Genomic DNA, 22,210 nt, shown 5'->3' with positions numbered 1-22,210 from the left:
TTTCAGAAGTAGAGGATCTGACACTTTGACTCAATCTGAGGAATCCCATCCCACTGTGCTTTGATTTGGGAGCATGATTTGGATGAAAATGGACTATACTCTCCCATTATCTAGGGTGGGAAAATATGAAATAGCTCTAATCTTTTTTTTTAATGAGAACAGCATGAATTTTAAAAGAAACGTTTAAAAAGTGTTCTAAATTTCATAGAAATTAGTGGGGGGGGGGAGGTTGGGCTACACACTTTTAAAATCTTTTTTGTTGTTGTTGTTTGTTTTTTATAAAGTCCCCATAGCATTTTTATACTTTTCACCAGGAACATAATAAAATCTACAAGAAAGGTAGATGCTTTTAAGATATGGAATATACTAAATTTAATAATAATGAGTGCAACTTTTAATTAAAATTATAGAAATGTAATGCTATAAAAAGATAACTTTTTGGAGACAGAATCTGTAATGAAAATGGATCCTCTAGCAAGGAGTATCTGTGGCAAATTTCAGGCAGATCGGTTGATGGGTTTTTCTGCAAAGGGAAAGGCTGTATCCTTTCCTGAATGCAGTCAGGGATTGAGGGCAGGGATAAATATAAGAGATTAAGTCACTCATATTTCCCTAAAAGCAAATAAAGTTCTTAAACCAATCAGGTAGATAAGAAGCAATAAACTTCTTATCTACGGATGGAAGATGGAAAACAGGAAATAAATGGTTAAATTAAGAGTGCTCTATCAATTTCTATCCCCCCTCCTCTCCCCAGACATTTTGACTGGCGTAACTGATGGTTGTCTTATTGTAAGGGTCACTCTCATTTGAGGGCAGACCTGTCAATCAAAAATACAGTTAAAGTTCTTTTTGTTACTTGACAGAGACCCTGGATGGCATACTGGAAGGAGAATTTTGTGAATGATTTCAGTTTGAGAAAGGACATATGGAGAAGTCCATCCCGTCAAATGAATTAAAAACTAATTTGAATTATCCCAATCCATTCTGGATTCATGTTGAGTCTTAGACAGCCCTAATAATTTCAGGCAGTTCCAGGTAGTCTAATTAATTTTGATGAAATAAAATTTGCTTTGGATACTCTTTCAAAAGACAATTCTGGTGAAAAGGCTATATTATGGAGTGGGTTAAGAATGTTGTGTTCTTGCATTAGTTACAAGATTGCCAAGTGGTTGTTTGTCAATGTCCTATCTTTTATTTTACAGGATCTTCTTGGCATCTGATGCTTCCATTAAATCCTAAGAGATGATGTCAAGAGGAAATTCCTCCCATTGGGCTTTTTCAGTAGCTACAGTCAGGACCAGAAATATTGGAACAAGGGTAACTGTTTTGGCATTTGGCCTCTGTATACCACTGCATTGAAGTTGAAAGGAAACACACCCAGATGGGAGCAAAGTCAGGACTTTCAGCTGTAATTCAAGGGGTTTGACCAAAGTGGGCCACTAACCATTCAGGAAGTACAGCTAGTGGCATACACTGCCCCCCCCCCCCATCGTTGGTGGCTCAGAATAATGAATTGTAGCCCAGAGTAATGAAGAACACAGGCTAGGAGAAGCCTGAAACCCTGAGTTTGCAGGCTTTATACATTGATACATTTTTCATATCTCAGATTCAACATTCTAGGACTATTATTATATATATTCTATTAGTTTTTTATCCTATTCAATTGAGACTCTGAGGAAAAGTCAGCCATGTCGTCAAGGTCATTTTAAAGCCCTCAAGTGAAGAGAGCAGCAACACAGGAGATAAGGCAACACTGGGTTGTGTTAGAGTAGAAAGAACAGGCAGGACTGATCAAGACAGGATAGAGGCACACTGCAAAATTATTTTTCTGCAACAATTTAGAGCCACCTGAAACCTTAGATTAGTATCCAGGATCTACACTGTCAATAGCTTCTTGCTCTCTGCAGGAGTTACCGAGACAGTTCAAGGTCCCTCGCCTCATTCTGTACTTATATTTGTGCAAAGCTGGAAAACTAGATGTCACACTGGAGGTACATCCTCTGAGTTGGAGAAAACTGGTTGGGGAATTGATTGTCCCTAAGGATTCTTCATCTAAGTCTTTTGTATATAATGCAACATCCATGAGCTGGAAGATATGCTAGTCCTTCTTGCTTCACTGTAAATTTAGCAGACTTCAATGCAAGACCTTATGGAGTTGAAGAGCAAGCTCCTAGATACAATATACCTCACAGAATAATCTCAAAGTCTGTGGATCTCCACAGATACAGGGATACTACTTCAATCATAGACAAAGCTATAATTGAAATCAGTGAGGTCCATTCTTCCTACCTTCTGGGAATATGTCTTATACTGATTCATAAAATATACTGCAGATTATATTGGAAATCATTTTAGGCTTTGTAGTTCTTCATATGAACAAAAAAAAATGCTCTACAACAAACCTATTTTCCCTGCTATGATGACAGGCAGACATCTTTTTGGAAGTTTCTCTCTCATTATTTGTCATCACTTCAGGACAAACAATAGGATCACCTTTGGCAGCTTTACAAGTAAACCTAGGGACTGGATCAGTGTTTCTCAACCTTGGCAACTTTAAGATGTGTACTTCAACTCCCAGGATTCCCCAGCCAGCCATGGGACTTAAATTCTGGGAGTTAAAGTCTACACATCTTAAAGCTGCCAAGGTGGAGAAACATGGACTAGATAGATAGATAGATAGATAGATAGATAGATAGATAGATAGATAGATAGATAGATATACATACATACATACATACATACATACATACATACATACATACATACAGTCTGCCTTTCTCCTGCTCTAGTTCACAATTCAATAGTTAATATACAAAGTTAAGTTTGGATAAAGTTTGATGTGTTGTTTTTTTGCATTACCTTATGTGTGGTCCATTGGGTTTAGATGGTGGTTGCCAAGACACAGTAATTACTGACTCACTAATTGAGGTCACAGACACAGGACTAATATTTTGGGGAAGTGTTGGAAGTGTAACCATATATGTAGGTAGACTCTTGGTGCACCCTCCAATATAACCTCCACCTCCAGCACAAGCTTCTATGGTGACTGAGTAATTTGTGAAAGGGATCAGGTTAGTTACTATGTGGCTCATTGAAGATGACAAATTGTTAGTGACAGTGATTTGAGGGTCTGGCATCTGGATCTCATAGCTCAGTATTTCTCCATTTAAAATGGAAGGAGACTCCCAGGAAACCTAAAACAATAAAAAAAAATGAAATGAAAGATTAAGAATTTTACAAGATTAAAAAGAAATAGTTCTAACATGCTTTTTGAAAACAGAGTTTCATTTTCTGGGTTTATATGAGCAAATATGAATTCAAATGTTTATCATGGATATCACAGATTGTATATGGTCTAATCTCACCCATAACCTGATGTTGTAATAGAAGAGACTATCTATAGCTCAGCGTTGAACTGTGGCGTTCTTGATGCTCTCTTGGCTGTTTGCTTGCAAGCATTTCATTACTCAACTAGGTATCCCTAGTACGAGGGAGTGTGGGGTTTGCTGCCTGTTTATCTGCAGTAGCTTGCCTTACCAGTTTAAAACCCATCATCATCAACCCAACATACAGACAAAAGAAATATCTGTATGCTGGGAAAATACACAAACAAGAAAATTCCAGCCACCCATCATCAATCAAATGGGATCACAAATCACCCCTGGCCTGTTTGAAAAGCCAAGATTTAGAAGATTTTCTAAAGGGGCCAAACGGACTTTGGTTTTCCAAAGGGCAGGACCTGGGGGAAATGGTATTCCAGATGACATGCCTATGAGATTCCATACGATGGTATTGTTTAGTCAGTAGGATCCAGAGCATGAACAGCCTGTCAGATCTTATAGAAGAGGCAGAGAGAATGGGAGAAAGGCAGTCCCATGAATAATCAGGCTGTGATCCATGAAAGCCTTTATAGATGACAAGCAGTACTTTGACTTGCATCTAGAAACCAACTGGTAGCCATTGCAACTGGCAATGAAGAGTTCTGAGGTATTAGAACACCTATAGATGTTAAATAAGAAGGGGGAGAGTGTAAAGCCATGATGAACCCTGTAAATTATGGGACTAGGACTCAATCTCTCTCCCTCACCCCCCATACACCAACACTGACTGGAACTGGCCATGGAGCAAGGAGGAGAACCACTGCAAAGCAGCACTATCCACTCCCAGCCCCCAAAGTCAGCCAGAAGGATACCATGATCAATAATATCAAAAGCTAACAAGAGGCAAGAAGGATTAGAAGAGTTGTACTACCCCATCCCATTAAAGGTCATCCCCAAGCGCAATTAATGTCATCTCAGGGCTATATCCTGGCTGGAAACTCAACAGAAGTTAGTACATCTAATCTGTTTTTTCCAGGACCCTGGTTGTTGGTATCAGAAAATATAGTCAAGTCGTTTCCATTTCAACATGCTTTTGGATTTTCTTTCCATAACATCATTCTTTACTGCTATTAAAAGCTAATCATGGCTACCATTTTTAATCAAACTAGTTGGCAATCTGTTCACCTGCAAAGCTTGCCATTCAGTTATGAGTATTTTCTCTGTTAACTCAAATGTCTGAAAAGATAAAAAAAATAGGGTTGTCTAGACATTTGGTAAACAATTGCACACAAGATATCAGCTACCGGGTGAGTTATTTAAGATGGTCTATACTGGACAGCTATAACACACACTTTGTATATCAGGCATCATATTCTGAATTATGCATGTCTTAAATGATCAGACACAGAAAAAATGCAACAAAGTGCAATTTTACTTGTCCACAAACTCTGGAGAAGCTTAAGATCAAAAGAAACATTATAGCTGTATTTAGTTTTGAGTTCAAAATGAAACTGATTTTTATTTATATAAATCAGCTGGCTCAACTGGTATAAATGCTATAAAGGAAATAAAATCCACAAGAAAAAATTATTAGAAATATGAAAAACCCGTCCCTTGCTCCTCAACCCTGAGCATTCTTAGATCACCAATTTCATATTCCAAAAATGTCCAAATATATAAAGCCGCTAGGGAATCAGGGCTGAAAGATTATCAAGGTATAAATAACATGAGACATTAAGAACCAGTGAAATTATTAGTCCTTTATGTAGCATCTAGCTGCCTACATTTTTAAGAATGTAAAAGGAATCTAATAAAAAGAACTTGGAATTCTTTTATACAAACATCATTAACAGGAACTTTTGAATCATAGCTTGCCAATGTCATCACAGCAAAGATTTCATTCTGTCAAGGCTTAAAACTTGTTTAGGTTGTTGCTATTTCTAGCTCACAATAACATGAGAGTAAGTGACAAAAACACCACATGAAAATAAATCTAAGATGGGGGAGGCAAAAGTGAATCCATCCCAGTTAGCTGCATTATCTTCATCGTCCTTTATGAAACAGTATAAAATCATCCAGGCAGAGAAATCACATATTACAATTTTCAGCATGGAAAAAAAAAGAGTTCTTCATGCTTTACGCTTCTTATATTACAAATGCACAACTCATACAAAATTTCAAGATGGCAGTTGGCCATTCCGCTAAAGAATCAAATCAGTGTAAAAGGAGGACCTTAACCAGAACAGCCATAGAAAACCACAATGCTTTTAGTATTCACTGCAAAGGATATTAGCATAGCCTTAAAGTAACTGATATATGCTGGTTAATAATAACCAGCATTATTCAGAAACAACCAAGAGTTAGTCTAGACCAATGTGATTTATTCCCTTTGCCTGATACATATGTCATCCCCATCTACCAAATTGTTTCCTTCATGGTGAAGAATACAGGTAGTTCTCATTTAATGACCACAATTGGGACTGGCAGCTCTATTGTTAAGCAAAGAGATCCCTAAGTGGGAAATCACATGACCATGACTGTGCTTTCCTTTCCCCACTCCCCAGTCCTTTTGAATGCTCAACCTAGCACTGGGATAATTAGCAAGAAGGGAATTAATATTTATATTTATATTAATTGGAGAGGAAGGGATTACAAGACAGTAAGCAGGCACGCAATGGGCAACACACGTCTAAAGCAATGCAGTATCGCACTATGCAAACAGCCCAGTGTATTCCCATTGTGTGCATGCTTACTCTCTTGTAATCCCTTCCTCTCCAATCTTTGCTATGCAAGGGGGGGGGGGAGTGAGTCAGGCACTGGAGAGATGTGAAGCCACAGATATTGCTTTTTTGTTTTTTGACTCCTCCTTCTTTAAGCAATCTCTCTGGTCTGCAAGGGGGAGGGGAAGAAAAAAAAACAAGCAATCCTGTAGGCAATCTCTCCTGTGCCTGACCCATTTTTTCCTTCCCCCTCCTCAGAGAGCTGAGAGATTGGAGAGGAAAGGGATTACAAGACAGTAAGCAGGCACACAATGGGGAATACACAGGGCTATTTGTGTAGTGCATTTGGGGCTGCTGCCACCACCCTATGTCTTTCGATGTGTATTCCCCATCATGTATTCTCTCTGCTCTACAAGGGGGGAAAAAAGAAAAACAACAGGTCAGGCACAGGACAACACGTACTGATTGTAATGGTGATCACATGACTTAGGGATGCTGTGAAGATCATAAATGTGGGCATTGAATGTAAAGCTATTTTTTCAGCACCGTTGAAACTTTGGACAATTGCTGAACAAGGTAGTCAGTAAGTGAGGTCTACCTGAAGAGGAATAACCTGGTTTCCTACTTTATTCTGCTACTGCTAGTATATAAAAGGGTTAAGGTTGGAATTACCAAAGCCACTTCCTTTGGGATTACCCAAAATATTGGTTCCTGTGATGGAATGTATCTATGAGGAGGAGAGTGATGTGGGAGATCAAGGCTATCGGGAAGGAGGGGATGCATTCCAGGAGGGAGGAGGAGGAGGCAAGAGGCAGCATAGTCCGCAAGGGGAGCATGAGAAGAGATTCAGGATAGCCTCTCCCTAGAATCTCACAGGATATATCCACTAGTTGCTGTAGTATAGATTTAGTCTGGCAAGATTCTGTCTATAAGGTGTAAGCTAATAAAGGAACTGGACTGGACTGTTTCATCGTTGTTCTTGGGCTGGGCCTGACAGTTCCAGTGGCTCTTGAAAGCTCTGTGCTTTTCAATATATAGAGATCATGTTGATTGTTGGTAATATGTGTGTGTTTCTCCTTGCCTTTGCCTGTTTTGTCCAGTGTTGCCTGTTAACTGTTTTTTGATGTTTGCTGATGTTTAATAAACAAACATCAAGCTACATTTTTGGTAGCTGTACTGAATGGCATGTATGATTGCTCTGGTTTGGATACAGGGACTGACTGGGAATGTGCTGGGTTCAAATGAAACAGGAAATTATGCACAGCAATGCCAACAGCTGTTTGGAATACACCAGGGACTAGACATCTGTTCCTATACTTGGTCAAGCAATCTTCTCTGCCACCCTGATCACTAGCTTTTATGCTAGTCGTATTATGATCAATTCAAATGAGGTGATGTATTTCATGGACTAGTTAACTAGTTAATCAAACCCATCCAAGCCAGGCAGCTACTTTTGAATTCCTTTTGTAAAACTCCCCCTTTACTCAATAAGTCTTTTCTTTCTTCTCCCAGCTATGCTTACCACTTTCATAGCATCATGAATCTGACAAAGTTGGCTCTGGTGGATGAAAATGTATGCATTATACCATTTTTACTTTCCTTATTGTTTTTAGAAATGACATTTTTTCCCTTGAAATTAGTCAGTCATACAGATTTACCCACAACTTGGATATGACTTTAAACTATTCTTGGTATCTCCAGATCAGTAGAACATATATACCAGTGTCTCAAATATGTTTTTCAGTCTCTTGGGGTCATGACTAGCCCCAAGACTTTATTTTTTTTATCTCATCCTCATGGGCTTTGGCTACATCTTGCTGATGTCAGTTCCCATTATTTTTGAAGGAATGATAATGATTGGCTAAGAGTCTGCATGATCCACCGCTTTTCAACTTTTCTCACACTTAGCATGGAAGCTATTTTTATGATGTATGAAAAGTCTTTAACACTTTTTTCTATTAAGCCACCTGTTTCAGTCAATTCCTATAGGAGTCATTTAAAGCAAAGTTTAATTAATCATGCTGCTTGAATTTCTTGCAGCCATTTCACATATCTAGGGCAGATGCCCAAGATCTGATTAAGTAGCTGTTTCATTTCCATCAAAGAACAAGTGCTTATAAGCCAGGAGAACTAGTTATAGAATTGGCACACAAACTATTTCATTATAGCATGGAGAATGCTACTGTGACTGTACTGAAAAGGTAAGAAAAAGTAAAGTGATTAGCCCTTACTGCACAAATGAAGCAAAATAAAACATTTGCAGAGTTACTTGGAGAATCATCCTTCTGGACCACTCTCAGATTGATACTGGATACAACATAGTGGATTCTACCCCAACTTTTTCGCTACTATTATCCTACTGTTACACTTGACCAACAATTGAACATTCTAACATTGACAAGTGGCCCTCGTCCTAAAAGCATTTCCACTTATGCAAAAGAACATCTCAAATTTCTGTCTCCCTTGCATTTTTGATGTCCCTGCTATGCTGAACACATTCTCTTGGATTGAAGTAGTTTTCATTCTGCTATCTAAATATCAAAGCACCTTAGTTTTTCTGCTACAGAATAGAAAGGGATAGAATGTAGCAATTTTCCCCATTGAACAGCTATAACCTTGGAAAGCTTTCTTTTTGACATAATCAAAACCTTTCAAGGAAAATAATAACTGTGATGAATGAAGGCACAGTGTTAACAATGCTATAGGACCAGGAGTATGTAAGAATTGTCCAAGGATTATCTTTTTTTTAGAGTCAAGAACATCACTGGTTGTTATTTTCAGCAATAAACAGTACAATATAGCTCTGTCTTTGTGAACAATCTCTCAAAAATAATTTCATACCAGAAACTTTGTACATGGAATAATCCTGCAATGTCTCTATCCCAGCCCCAGGACATGTTACCAATGCATTGTACAACATGCTACTATACGGGAAACACTGGAAATTGTAAAAGGAGATGCCAGATGCAACTAGCCTCACCTATCCTACCTGCACATTGTAGGTCAGTGAGATGCTTACAAAAACATAATGGCCTGAAGGTTTCAGCTCTTTTCAGCTGTCAAAAGCTTAGCCTCAACCAAAGAAACCTGTAGACTGCAGATACAATTGAACCATGTTTTGTGGATTCCACACATTATCAAATCATTCATATTGATTTTATGACTACATAAAGAACAAAACTATGTTACTCTTTATAATAAATTCTATTCCAGTTCAAGTGAAGATTGTACTCAAGATTTAGGGACTGATTGCTTCACAATTACAAACTTCTATTAATTGATGTCCTTACTTTCATAAAAGAGTAATCTTTCCAACTAGTCTCACAAGAATATGAGGCTATTTTATGTACTTATTGACCTGCTCCTAAAGCAACTGCTTATTTATCTTTTGCCTATAAGACCTCTTATTGATGATATTAACATGACAAGCATGTGCCATAAGAGAACTGACCCATTTATTTTAGCCTCCAAGCAGAACAAGAAAGTCATAAAGCTATTGCAGTTCTGTAAATTATTTGCACTCTTCCCTGTAGCTTTTCACTCAATTAAAACTGAAGCCATTTTCCAGCATAAATGTTAAGCGATATATTGGGTCTTACCCTCTATAATGTTGACAAGTTTATAAGCAGGTAAAAGAGGATTTTTTTAAATTTTCTACCCTGTTTTTCTCTGTGTATATCCAACTATGCAGTCTCTGCCTTTCCATTTCATTATGCAGAGTTTATTTCTGTTGACCTGTTAGACCATAAGCAGGTATAACTGGCAAAAAGCTTTGAGTATATGGCCATGATCCCATGGACAAGAACAAAACCCAAACTTGATCACAACTAATTGTGAAAGAGGAGCACTCCTTGTATTTTAAGGAGCTTTAAGAAACAAGATAAAACCACTTGCAAACTGTCTTCTAAATCAACCACTAGATCTCCCTCATTCAGGAGGGAAAGCCATGTATGGGGGAAAAAATGGTTTAATTAAACATGCTTTAATTTTGGTCTTAGATTCTATTTAATAAACTTTCACTCATGAAACTTCCTTAGATATCTGGAACTGTTCTGTGATAATGAAGTCCTGAGGTAGCCCTAATCAGTTTATTTTGCAGAGAGACAGATTTCCTAAAAATAAGATTCACATTGGTACAAGTGTCTGCTGTGCTTGAATGTCATGCCATAGGTAGAAAATCTGAGACAATTTGAAGTGGAAAACTGAGCCCATTAAAAACCATTCTAATACTCACTATTAAAGTAGTCACTGCCTCTCTGCTCTAGACTGGGAAGTCTAAACATGTCTGTCCACCAACCTGCACTGGACCAGCATGGTGGATTATGATCCATAACCTTCAGTGAAGAGGCCTTCATCCTGCAGTGGACTGATTTGGGGTGATAACTACACCTATGTCTCGATTAGTGCAGGTAATGAATCCTATGAAATGTTCGCCGTATTCAAAGTTGCACTATTCAAAGTGATATTTCTTTGGAAAATATGGTCATTGGTTCCACCTTGAAAGATTTAGGCAATGAAAATTACATACATTTTATATGTATATTAATGAAATATTAATATTGACTGCAGTCCTCAATCCATACAATTAAAAAATGCTCTGTTTCTATCATTGTAACACTTCTGTTCCTTGTAGATTTTTGCAAACCACAAAGAGCTGATGCAATTTTACCTTTTTCTTTTATTTCCCCTGTGTGTTTTATAATATTGTCTACTGTAGTTTCAGGCATTCCAACATCTCGTCCTATTTTAGTATTGCTATGACCATGTTCATGTCATTCTATTACATCAAATCTTTACTCTAATGTCATTATGAGCCTCTTCTTTTTTGAGATTGTACTGTTTTCCTCTGACAGAATCTTCCTTTTCTCCATTTTGCACACATGAAGATTAGCAGCGTCTAAAACCCCAACCGCAACTGCACATGCACTTAAACACAACTTGGTATCAATTCATAATTTGCACTAAAATGAATACTGCATTATTTGAATCCGCATTAATCAGCACCTAGCTGTACAAAGCTATCACCGCTCTGTATGTCTAGCGAGTAGTTTCCCGCTACCACAGTGACGGTAACAGGGCAGTGATATGTGTTGCATCTTGTTGCTACCTCTTTAATGCTTTCTTAATTCAAACACATATTTTCCTAAGCCCACTTGGCTACCATGCAAGTCCAAGAAAGGCTGTGGCTTCTTTAAGAAGAAGCTGAGAATAAGGCAGATGATGCCCACATTAGATCTAAGGTACCCTTGCCCAGTCCAGGTCCAAATACTACAGGCCACTAACCAAGTACTTTATATACACCTAGAAACATACACATCAAAAGTTCCATCCAGCTCCAGGTAAACTATTCTGTCTATGAATTACAATGAATTCTGACTTAATGATTAAACATAATATTTACCATTGCAGCATAACTTTAGTTGATCTCATTTAGAGAGAAGAGGATGTTTCAAGGTATTTGCATCAGTTTCCTCATTTAAAACTATTATTGCTTGCTAAGGCGTCAAACTACAGTTCCATTTTTTAAATAATTAGCTTGATTCTGTACATATTCTCCAATGCTTTATGAGCACTGAGTGTATATACACACACTCTCTTTCACACACAGAGACACACAGAGTAAATCTACTAATAACAGCAGCAACCATTTTAGCAATAACAGTGTCAATGATTGCAGTGGATAATCTCTATCCTTACACAAATGTCCTTTGTTTTGTGCTCTAGTGAGCAAGCTACTGTACCAATGTTTTTTGGCACTAGTACAAGACTGAATCCATGGAAGCATGTGTGTATTTACACAAAAGAGGCTTCTAAGCTACAAAAATCCCTCTTGTTTAGTTACACTAATTTCCCCTGAATGAAGTTTGTATGTAAGCCAAAACAATAGTAGTTATCCTGTTCTCTAGAGTTCATTCCCAAATGAAAGATGTGAATAATTGAAAATTTCCTAGGCAGTCCTCTAAAACTGTTTCCTTAGTCAATGTATTTATTGAATTTAGTTTTATCAGAAATTAAAACAAAAGCTACATTTAGCATCTATATAATTTATTTTGTCTTGCCTCTTGGTTAAAATTAAATATTCCCACAGTACTATTTAAAATATTTCATACGAGAAAGAAACTGGAAGCATTTCACCAGTACAACATAGATATCTAAGATACTGTCAAATATATTAAAATGTTAGAAATGGAGAAACAGGCTGGATTTATAATATTTTGGGATTGAATGCTAACAATTAAAACAATGGGAAAAGCAATGTGTTGAATTTAAGGAGACCCTACTGTAGAACAAGTGAGCTGATGAGGAAAAAGATACAGGGTGATGAATCAAAATCTATCAAGGACCATGATGTCCAAACTAATAAAATCTAGCGAGAATTCTCTCTCTCAGTACATCCTGAATTTAATGTCAACTTAAAATTGGAGAAAGAGAAAACTGAAAGTTTTAAGTCCTGGAAAAATCTGAGGCACCGCCTGTCTCAGCACGTTCCAATCGAAGAACTAATATTTCCAGGAAAAGTGCTGTTAAAGATATATCTCAATTTCAAAGGCCCAATTTTTGGGCTCCACGGAAGAGGGCTGGTTTCTGCATTGCTCCCAAGTATAGAATAGAAGCCTTCTGGAGTTTGGCTTATTTTTATTTATGAAAATGTTTAAAGCGCCCAGTAACTGAAGCTCTCCTGCAGCCTTAGCCTCCACTGTTAGGAAAGGAATCACAAGCTTCTTCTTCAGCCAAGCCTTTTGAGTTGATTTATTGTAATATAGTGGTTATTTATGTATTTTTAATTGGTTTGTAACTATTTAATATTATTTTGCATTCTACTATCCAAGGATGAAAAAGGAGAGCAATCTATAAATCAATACTGAAAGATGTAGCCAAAACTACAACGTGCAGAAGGGACAGTGCTAATTACCAGATGGAGAAGCTCCATATAGGTCTCTCTCTCTCTCTCTGTGTATACAGGGGAAAAAAAAAACCTCTTACCCCTATGGATGGTATGTGTCTTCCTCAATCTCAGGTCTTCTACCAGAGGCCTGGGAGTTTGAGGATTCTGCGTAGTATCTTAACTGTTCCTAGCACTACACTCTTCTGGACAGAGAGCTCTGATGTTGTTCCTGCGATCTGTTGGAGCCATTCTCCCAGCTTAGGAGTCACAGCCCTGAGAGCTCCTACCACCACTGGGACCACTTTGGCCTTTTCTTTCCACATCTTCTGTAGTTCCTCCTTCAGCCCCTGGTACTTCTCCAGCTTCTCATACTCCTTCTTTCTGTTGTCATCTGGCACTGCTACATCTATCACTACCACTGTCTTCCCATCCTTGTCTATTACCACAGTGTCTGGTTGATTGGCCAGTACCTGCCTGTCTGGACCTGGAAGTCCCACAGGATCTTAGCCCTCTTCACGACCTTCTGTGGAATCTACCATTTGGATTTGGGAGGGTCTAGTCCGTACACTGTGCAGATGTTCCTGTACACAATGCTAGCTACTTGGTTGTGCCATTCAGTGTATGCTGTTCCTGCCTGCATCTTACACCCTGCAATTATGTGTTGGACTGTCTCTGAGGCATCTCTATACTGTCTGCACCTTGGGTCCTGTCTAATGTGGTAGACCCCTGCTTCTATGGATATGGTGCTTAATGTCTATTCTTGTGCTGCTATGATCAGTGCCTCAGTGCTATATTTTCATCCAGCCCTTTCCAGCCACTAGTAAGATTTCCCAATGTCAGCTACCTCAGCTACCTGTTTATGGTATATCCCATATAGGGGCTTGTCTTGCCATGCCATTCCCTCTGCTTGAACTTCCTCCCATTCTCTCAGCAGCTCATCTTTGGATGCCATCTTACTGATATACTCCTGGATGCTCTGGGTTTTGTCCAGGACAGTGGCTTTGATACTCAACAGACGCTGCCCGCCTTCTTTCCTGCTAGTGTACAATCTCTGGGTGTTGGACTTGGGGTGGAAACCTCCATACATTGTGAGGAGATTCACATCAGCAGTCTCTGTGTCCTGCTTTGGCCAGCTCACTATACCAGCATGTATCTGATGACTGGCAGGGTGTACATGTTGATGGGGTGGATCTTGTTCTTCCCATTGAACTGGCTCTTCAGGATCTGTCTTATCCTTTGGTGGTGCTTGGATATTGCTGTCTTCCTTCACATGGTTCCCATGTGACTGTGGCATACCAAGATACTTGTAGCTGCTCTGCATCTACTATGTGGCCCACTGGTAGTTCCACCCCACCAGTCTTAACTACTATCCCTCTCTTTACTACCATCTGGCCAACACACACACACACACGAAGAGGTGGTTGCAATGCTTTCCTAGAAATGTCGGGTAAAGTAAATATGAGTGCAAACACACACACACATACGTAGTAAAACAACAAATCCCAATGCTTAGTAAGCTTGCCTTAGTGAGTACAGTCCAAAATAGCAGGCAGGGAGAGAGAGAGTAGGTCAGGCAAAGTTTGAAGGTCAAAATTGGGTAGAAAGTTTGTCAGCCAGTCCAGGTCTAGAGTTGAGTTCTTGAGGTTCACAGGTCCAGAATCAAGGTGCATGGAGCAGGAGTTAACAGATGTTTGTTGTCAACAGAGAAGTTGAATTTGCTGCTCCATTTTAATAGAAGCAGCCCTGCTGTAGCTCATTTAGCGGGGTGAGACTCCTTCCTCATGAGTAATCTTGCAAGTGCCTTTGCTGTACTCTTTGCAGCTTGCGTTGGGAGGGTGAAGTAATTCTGCTCCTTCATTTTTGGAGAGTGGTATTAGCTGTGTCTGCTGATTGCTAGCCAGACCCACCTCCTCAGATGGCAGCCTGTCCAGTGCTTCTGGAGTTGATGACTCATTATCTGTGGCCACTTCTAGAGCAGACTGCTTGTTGGTCTCCTCCTCTGACTCCAAATCTGAGCCCACCATGATAGATGTCCTCCATGTAGAGGAGGTAATTCCACTCTTGAACTTATATCTGTATCCAGTCCTTGTGATTATCTGGCTGAGGGAGTTCAAGCCTATGCAGAACAGCAGCAGGGACTGTGCATCACTGTTCTGACTCAGGTTGCGCGCGCGCACACACACACACACACACACAGTTGCTAAGGAGTTGAATTATTTACCACAGCTAGGCAGATAACAGTAGACAAGGTTGTAAATCAGGGTCTTTGTAAAGAGTGCTTGCCTGAATAATTCGACTGAAGTTCAAGTAGCAAGAGAATAATCCAAATTCATTCCAGGAGTCAGAGAGCTGAGTTGGGTAGTCAGCCAGTCTAATAGTCAAGGATTCAAGAGCAAGGAAACACAGGAACAAGAGTCACAAGCTGGAATTCCAACCAGTTGATTCCAACAAAGGCTGAAGGCAAAGCGGCTACATAAATCTATCTGCAGGCAGCTGGCTGCAATTGCTTAGGCCTAATCCTTTGCCTAGCAAGGAGCCTCACTGAATAGTGTTGTTCTCTTCACCGCTACATGCATCGAGACCTGAGGCTTGGAAGTGGTGACTTGTCATCCAAATGTTCCAGCTGATCAGGAGATGCCTATGGTTGATCAGCCTCAGATGAATTATAGCTTGATGATTCCTGAGGCTGATAATCCACAGGTTCAGTTGGAGCAACGTTGCCAGGGTTGGAATCAGATTCTGAATCGTGGCTCACGACAATCACCTTGGTATATGCTGCACTTAATGGCTACTTGTGTGAGCTATCTTGAGTTGACTTCCAGTGTTGTCTTCCACAGTTCCATTGAGTTCTTGAGGAAGGTCCTTAGTGTCCTGTTGACTTTGTATAGTGCCAGGCAGTCACAGATCCATGAGTGTGGCATTGAATTGTACGCTTTCCTATAGTCAATCCTGGCTGTGATCAAATTGACTTATACCAGTTCATTGGTTTGAGTTATGGTGGTTGTAGGGATTGTCTGGAGGGCTCTGTTGACATCTTCTAGCATACTATCTGATGCTACTTCTCCACTGAGTCTTGATAATTGGTCTTGAGGGTTGACTGTAGCTGATTTATCCATGATTGTATGCCTCATATCAGCTGCTGTGCTCTGTAATGGAGGGGGTGGCAGTGATGTTCTAACTTCAGGTGTTGGCTGCAGATCCAGTTGTTCTTCTGGATCTTCTTGAGTCCAGGATGTAATGTGTAGCTGGTCTATCTCAAGTTGTGAGAGCAGCTTCCTCTTTACTATGTTGAAGTGTTGGGTAACTAGCTATTTCTCAGTTAGTGTGGATGTAGGTCTTCTATCCATCCATAATTCCCTCATACATTTCATATAACCCCTTTCATTAGGTCTACAGTTGTAGTAGCATTCCATCAATTCCAGGTTCTTGTCTTGCCAATGCATGGTTTGTTCCAGTAGCCCACTTATTGTCAGATTGTCCTGGTTCCCCAACATCTGGCATGGACCTTGTTAATCTGGGCAATGTCTGAGCCAGCATGACTCTTAGTTTGCATCACTCTCATATCCGAGGTAGGTAGGTGAAGCTTCAGGGGGTCTTTGCCCAAGGACCCCTACTGGTAAGGTAGGTACCAGCCAGGATTTGAGCCCCAGTCTTTTGTGTCAAAGGGCAGTGCTCTAACCAGTAGTGGTTAGAGCACCACCCTTTGACGCAGGAGACCACACACAGACATGTTTTGTCAATTCAGAGACTTTATTCAGGTCACAGTGTTGATCTTAATTCAGACAAAACTAAAATATTTAGCATAAAGAAATGGTTGCTTGAACAATGAAGCAAGAGATGATGCTGTGGCTGCTGGAGAAGGCAGGCTAGAAGTAAACATGACTGAACACTGGTAACAGCTTTGTTAGAGCCTGCAGTATGGGAATAAGGTAGCATCAATACTTCTCCAACCTTACTCCATTGGCAGAATGGGCATTTGCGAGCTGGCTTCATGCCATGCCTGGCTCCTTTGGGAAGCTTTAGGAAATATGAACAGTATTTAGGAGGTGGTCAATGCCTTTCTATGGGAGAAGGAGGTACATCCCCTCCCGAACAGGCCTTCCCTGGATCTGGCCATTTTGGATATGAACCACCTAGTGTAGGGAAAGTTGTTGAGCCAGGGTTAGCTTTGGTTATGGAATGAAAACCACATTGGTTGCTCTGGTGAATGGATTTCACCTGGGTTTGGATGTTGGAAGAAAGCCCTCTTAAGACTCACAGCTGCCTTCGACATATCATTCCTGACATCCTTACAAACCGCCTGTGAGTTCGTGGGAGTGTGGGGAGCAGTGCAGTGGTTCCACTCCTTCCTAAGCAGACAGTTCCAGTCAGTATGGTGGGGGAAGGAGAGGTTGATCCAGCAGTTGCTCTCTTTGTGGTTCATTTATCTCTCTCCCTTGCTCTCTAACATCTACAAGAAGCTGCTGGGTGAGGTCACTTATCAGTACAGGGTGATATACCATCGGTGAACCTCTGACATGCAAGGAGAAATATTATGATCTCAGACCCATCAAAATGATATGACAGGAAACTTGCAAATGGGAACAATCAGTGGAGGTAGTAACTAATTAGTTTGTATGGATGGAACTTCTGTGGGAACCAGAAGGCCATATGGGGTACTTTTGACTGCAGCATGATACACAATAGTTGATGAAAGTCAATTATGGTGTGATATAATGGAAAACTCAGTGCATGGCAGTTACTTTCGTAGTAAAATGAAGTCTCTAGAAGTTGCTTATGTGAAATCACCAGTTAATTAATATTAGGAAATAAATACGGTAGGGAAAGCATGTAGAGTATAATTTCTTGAATACTTTCCAACCCCTTTACCAAATTTCCTGGTAAATTAGTTATGTGTAATGAAGCAACATGTTGTGTCTTTATGTATGTGCATTTTCTGCTCTCCCCTCATGATCCATCTAGTTTGTTTGTTTGTTTATTTATTTATTAAATTTATATGTCGCCCATCTCTCCCAGAGGGCGCCTCTGGGCCTAGTTTGTGCCTATGTGTGCTCTTTCTGGAGCACATGACCAGGAGGAAAGAGGGATCTGAGAATGAATCAATCAGCAATGTTACAAGCCACTGCTCGATTGCCTCTCCCAATAGAGATGCACTGGGAGAATTTTTTCCTGGAACAACCCCTGGCCTCATCTGGCTTGCTTTCAAATTCAACCTTTCTTTTGCCAGCTTCTCCCCTATGCCCAATTTGGTGTTATTCAGTTCAGTTTTCAGAGAATTATCCTTCCTACAGAGAATTCTGAGCCCCTTTTCATCATTCCAGTGACTGGAAACAATAAAAATGAGACTGAACAAACCTGGACAGTATATGGATCTAATGCTTGCACCTTAGGAGACTGGATGTCCGCAGGTCTTGAGGGCCTGGTGATGACTTCTACCCAAGAACTGCTGTTAATGCCACCTTGAAAAGTGCTTGCCAATATTCTGTATTCATATTTTTTCCAAGGGCTAAGACCAGTACTTTGATCTAGATACCTCTTGGAACAATTGAAGGGCAAAGAGGCTACTGTAGATACTTCTGTTCCTTTCACTCTTCTTTCTATTGTAAAGTTTTCAACCAGTCCATTTGGATGAAGAGGAGATTGCCATGATACTAGCACAGATGTTGGTGTGTCTGAGTATAGTTCTGGAGCAGGGATGTCTTCAGGTGCATCTGGAAGGGTCTGTATAGGTGGGGCCTCAGAGGATAGAGAGCACCCTTTGGAAGTGCAGCCTTCTACTTGAAATCGGTAAACTGTATAAGGATGCAAGAAAGATACAATACATTTTGATCTAGCTCCTGGAATAGTAGTGTGCAGCTGGCTGTTTTGGTAGATGTTATAGTGGGTGACACTGCCATTTGGCCTTGAAGGAGGCTGCCAGGAGATGGTTGCTGCTCTGGATTTCACTTCCAGGATTAGTGGTGGGTCTATAGATCCTGGTTCTACAAGAGAGGAAGAGCAAAAAGGAAAAGAAAAGAAAGAAAAAAGAAAAAAAGAACAAGGTCATTGTTTCTAATGTGCAGCCATTTCCTTTTTTTTTTTTTAATGTGTGTTATAATGCACAAATGAAACTGTTTCACCAGAAAATACCTTTGTTTCTTCAAGACAATATGAGAAATGGAGGGAAATATCACCCACAACTTCCCTTTATTGTAATGAATGCAGTAGCAAACAAACATTACAAAACTATTTATTCTTTGAAAGCTATCACTTAGTTCTCAGTTGAATTGAGAATCCCATTGGTCTCATTTTCTAATAACATTATGCCACAATGTAATTTGTTCAATCTGGGCTTAGTACCCCATCCATTATGGTTTAGCAGTATGTAAAACCAGCCCCATGGTTAATCCTGGCTTAACTCAACCACTATAGTCAGTGTTTCTACAGAGTATTAACTTAACCCACTTTTGCAACAATTTAGAGGAATGCATTATGGATTCTGCTAGTGGAAGGCATTCCTTAGGGACACTGCTCAGAATACTGGCAGAAGGCAATTCTGATTTCCCTTTGTAATTCCCAACTTCCATGAGCAGATTTTAGGGAAAGATGAAGGACTGCAGGGACAAGGGATAGATGGGTGAATGTTAGCTCCTCTCCCATTTATCCAGTGAAAAAGTTCTATTGAATCAAAAGCCTCCCATGGGTAAGAAGACCCCTCCAATAGTGAGAAGCTTTAGCTGAATACAGACCCTTCTAATTAAAAATTAACACTGTGTACTTCCTCCCGTAATTAAAACAAGGCCACAAGTAAGGAAGGTCAAGTGTTCAATAGTGGTACACTACTAACATGAATTGCAGTGGAAAAATAGCACCAGAGAAGAGCTACTCCTTGCTTGCCTTCTAGTGTTAGATTCTTTAAAGGCCAGTCTACATGAAATATCATGCCTAAGTGGAAGTTTGACATGGTGCAGCAGAAAACTTCCCAGATGTTTCAGTTTTAATAACATCTTAATGTACTATTTCTGATATCAAAGTATTATATGTATATTTAGCTTTCTTCCCCAAGCTTAATGGGAAAAGGGCCATTCAGATATTCAGGGCATCTCAAACAAACATTTGATTCCTTGGTCTCAGTCTTAAAAACAGGGGCTGCCTTCATGGCACTGGGCCAGTACTTCCTAGTTATATTAGCTACTAGGGCTGTGTTTGCTTCAAACATTATTTGGAAGAAGTGTTTTGGACCAAGCACAGGCATAGCACCTTTCTCCTGTCCATTAAAGTAGCCTGACCTTTTTCAGGCTTCTATGCAAGCTTGAAAAAAGATGTCAGAACTAGGCTAAAATATATGAGAGAATTTCTCTCAAGAGAATTTCCCTTGTTCTCTTCCATCCTGTTCCCCCAATTAGATCAGAGGAGCAGCCAAACCCTTGGGAGAAGATGGTGGGCAGAGAGGGCAGGTGGAAGAGAAAAACAGCTTGCCTCCTATATCCACTCCACGGCCAGATGGACTTATCTGGATTAATTCATTACTTTATGGGGAATGTGGAGCTGGGCAAGAATCATGGTTCTAACTTTTGCTGCTATTTTTCCAGAGCACACTCTTAATTACTTTCATCATCCCATTGTAACAAGCCTGCATATTTCATAGCCCAGTAAAACCCATTCCTGTGCTTCTTGTTATATATGCAATATTTTTGCTCTCTTCTGTTTATCATTCTAATCCATTTTTTGCAATTTATCTACTCCCTGTTAATATTGTAGGTGATTTTTTACTGTGACTGTGACAGAAGCTGCCGATTTAGCTCTTTCACCTACTGATAAATAAACAATGCACAGATCTGACCTTTAGGTTAACAGGTTTTATGCTTGCTCCACTCAGCACTCTAACAGATTCAATTATCATAAAGGTTCAGGAGCTTCCATGAATACTGAAAAAGACGGACCATATGCCCGCATAGGTGTCGCGGAACAGCAAATACTCTGCAACTGCCCCCCCTCGAGAAATCCCTTAATTGTAAATAATTTCACCATGCGACACAATCAAGTCACCTTGAATGCAAAACCCCTCAGCCTGTGGAGGCAAAACGTTATTTAAGCTTTAGTGGGCTGCGTTAAATTCTGCAATTTGAAGGGCTGTTAAGTTTTTCAATTGAAATTTCATTTAAAATGCAGGTGCTTTTTATTATATTGAGGCTTTACTGCTCTCTAGGTACAAGCAAGAACATGGTGCAAAAACACAAATCTGGCTCAATCACTGATCGGTAACAGCTGTAATTCCAGAACATTTAGCATTCTTATAAACCATCTTGTGAAATCTATAAATTGTTGCAAGAGATCAAGAAAATACTATGCCTACCTATTCTGCCCACAGCATTTTTGGTGTTTATGAGATTTTGGATGAACGTTAGATTTTATTGAAAATCTTTTAAAAAGACATACTTGGGTACAGTAATCATTTTAAATAGCTTTCAAGGCTTTTTTCAGTTTCATAGAATCGGATGTTCACATGTTCAAAGTCAACAGTGCCAGGGACCTTGAGTTACATTCTATAGCCAATTGGGACAGGGACCAAAAAAACCCACAAAAACCCCTAGTCATGAAGTATTATATCAGTATCTACTTTTTCTCCTGCTAAATCAGCTTATGTCCTGCTTGTGACAGCAATTACCCCTATGTGAATTTTTGTAAATCAATTGCTGTGAAGATAGAGGCTTCTAGGTAAGTGGTTCTTTAGGTTGCAAAATTATGTATTAGAATGTGGTTAAAATGTACAGGTAATGTTCAAAATTATTCAATAATTTTTATGAAGTATTTGAATCTTCATATTTTTATTAGGATAGGTTTTTTTTTTTCATTTCCATAGTTCAAAAAGGATATCTAGATTTAAATAATTTTGAAAAAGAATTTTAGATGAAAAGAAAACATCTTGTTAAGATTTAAGGTACAGAAGGTGATAGTGATTTTTGGAAAGTCAACTTAAATCAATTCAGCTTTCAAGATTCATTTTCTACAGGGCTGGTCAACAACACTTTACTAATTAGGCATCTGTCTGGACAATTGGACTGCAGCTATCTGCAGGAAGAAAATAACCAAGCACTTTGTTTTCTCTTATGATAAGAAAGATAAGGTTTTCATCCCTACTGCTAGCATTATAGGTATAACATTTGGGATAATGAGATGAACTTGTATTACAAACCCCTGCAGAGTTTAGACATAGCCCTTTTAACATTATCTGTTATAACTTATGAGAAGAGAGGCTTAACTTAATTTTCTACTTTGCCCCCCCGAAAAAAAACATTAAAATG

The 22,210-nt window shown here is 39.5% G+C and overlaps 1 protein-coding gene across 1 annotated transcript in view; it reads right to left on the bottom strand.

The window, feature by feature from the left end:
• USH2A (usherin) overlaps window positions 1-22,210 on the bottom strand; it is a 484,310-nt gene that overhangs the window by 161,814 nt on the left and 300,286 nt on the right. The window contains 2 exon segments of the mRNA XM_088132494.1: window positions 2,860-3,194; window positions 18,282-18,907. Of these exon segments, the coding sequence (XP_087988620.1) occupies window positions 2,860-3,194; window positions 18,282-18,907 (961 nt within the window).

The sequence above is a fragment of the Python bivittatus genome, unplaced genomic scaffold, assembly GCF_059951505.1.
Source record: "Python bivittatus isolate LINGU-HERP-01145 unplaced genomic scaffold, Pbiv_v1 ctg000020_np1212, whole genome shotgun sequence".
Lineage (NCBI taxonomy): Eukaryota > Metazoa > Chordata > Lepidosauria > Squamata > Pythonidae > Python > Python bivittatus.
The sequence above is the reverse complement of the archived record's forward strand: the minus strand, read 5'-3'. Positions and strand labels throughout refer to the sequence as shown.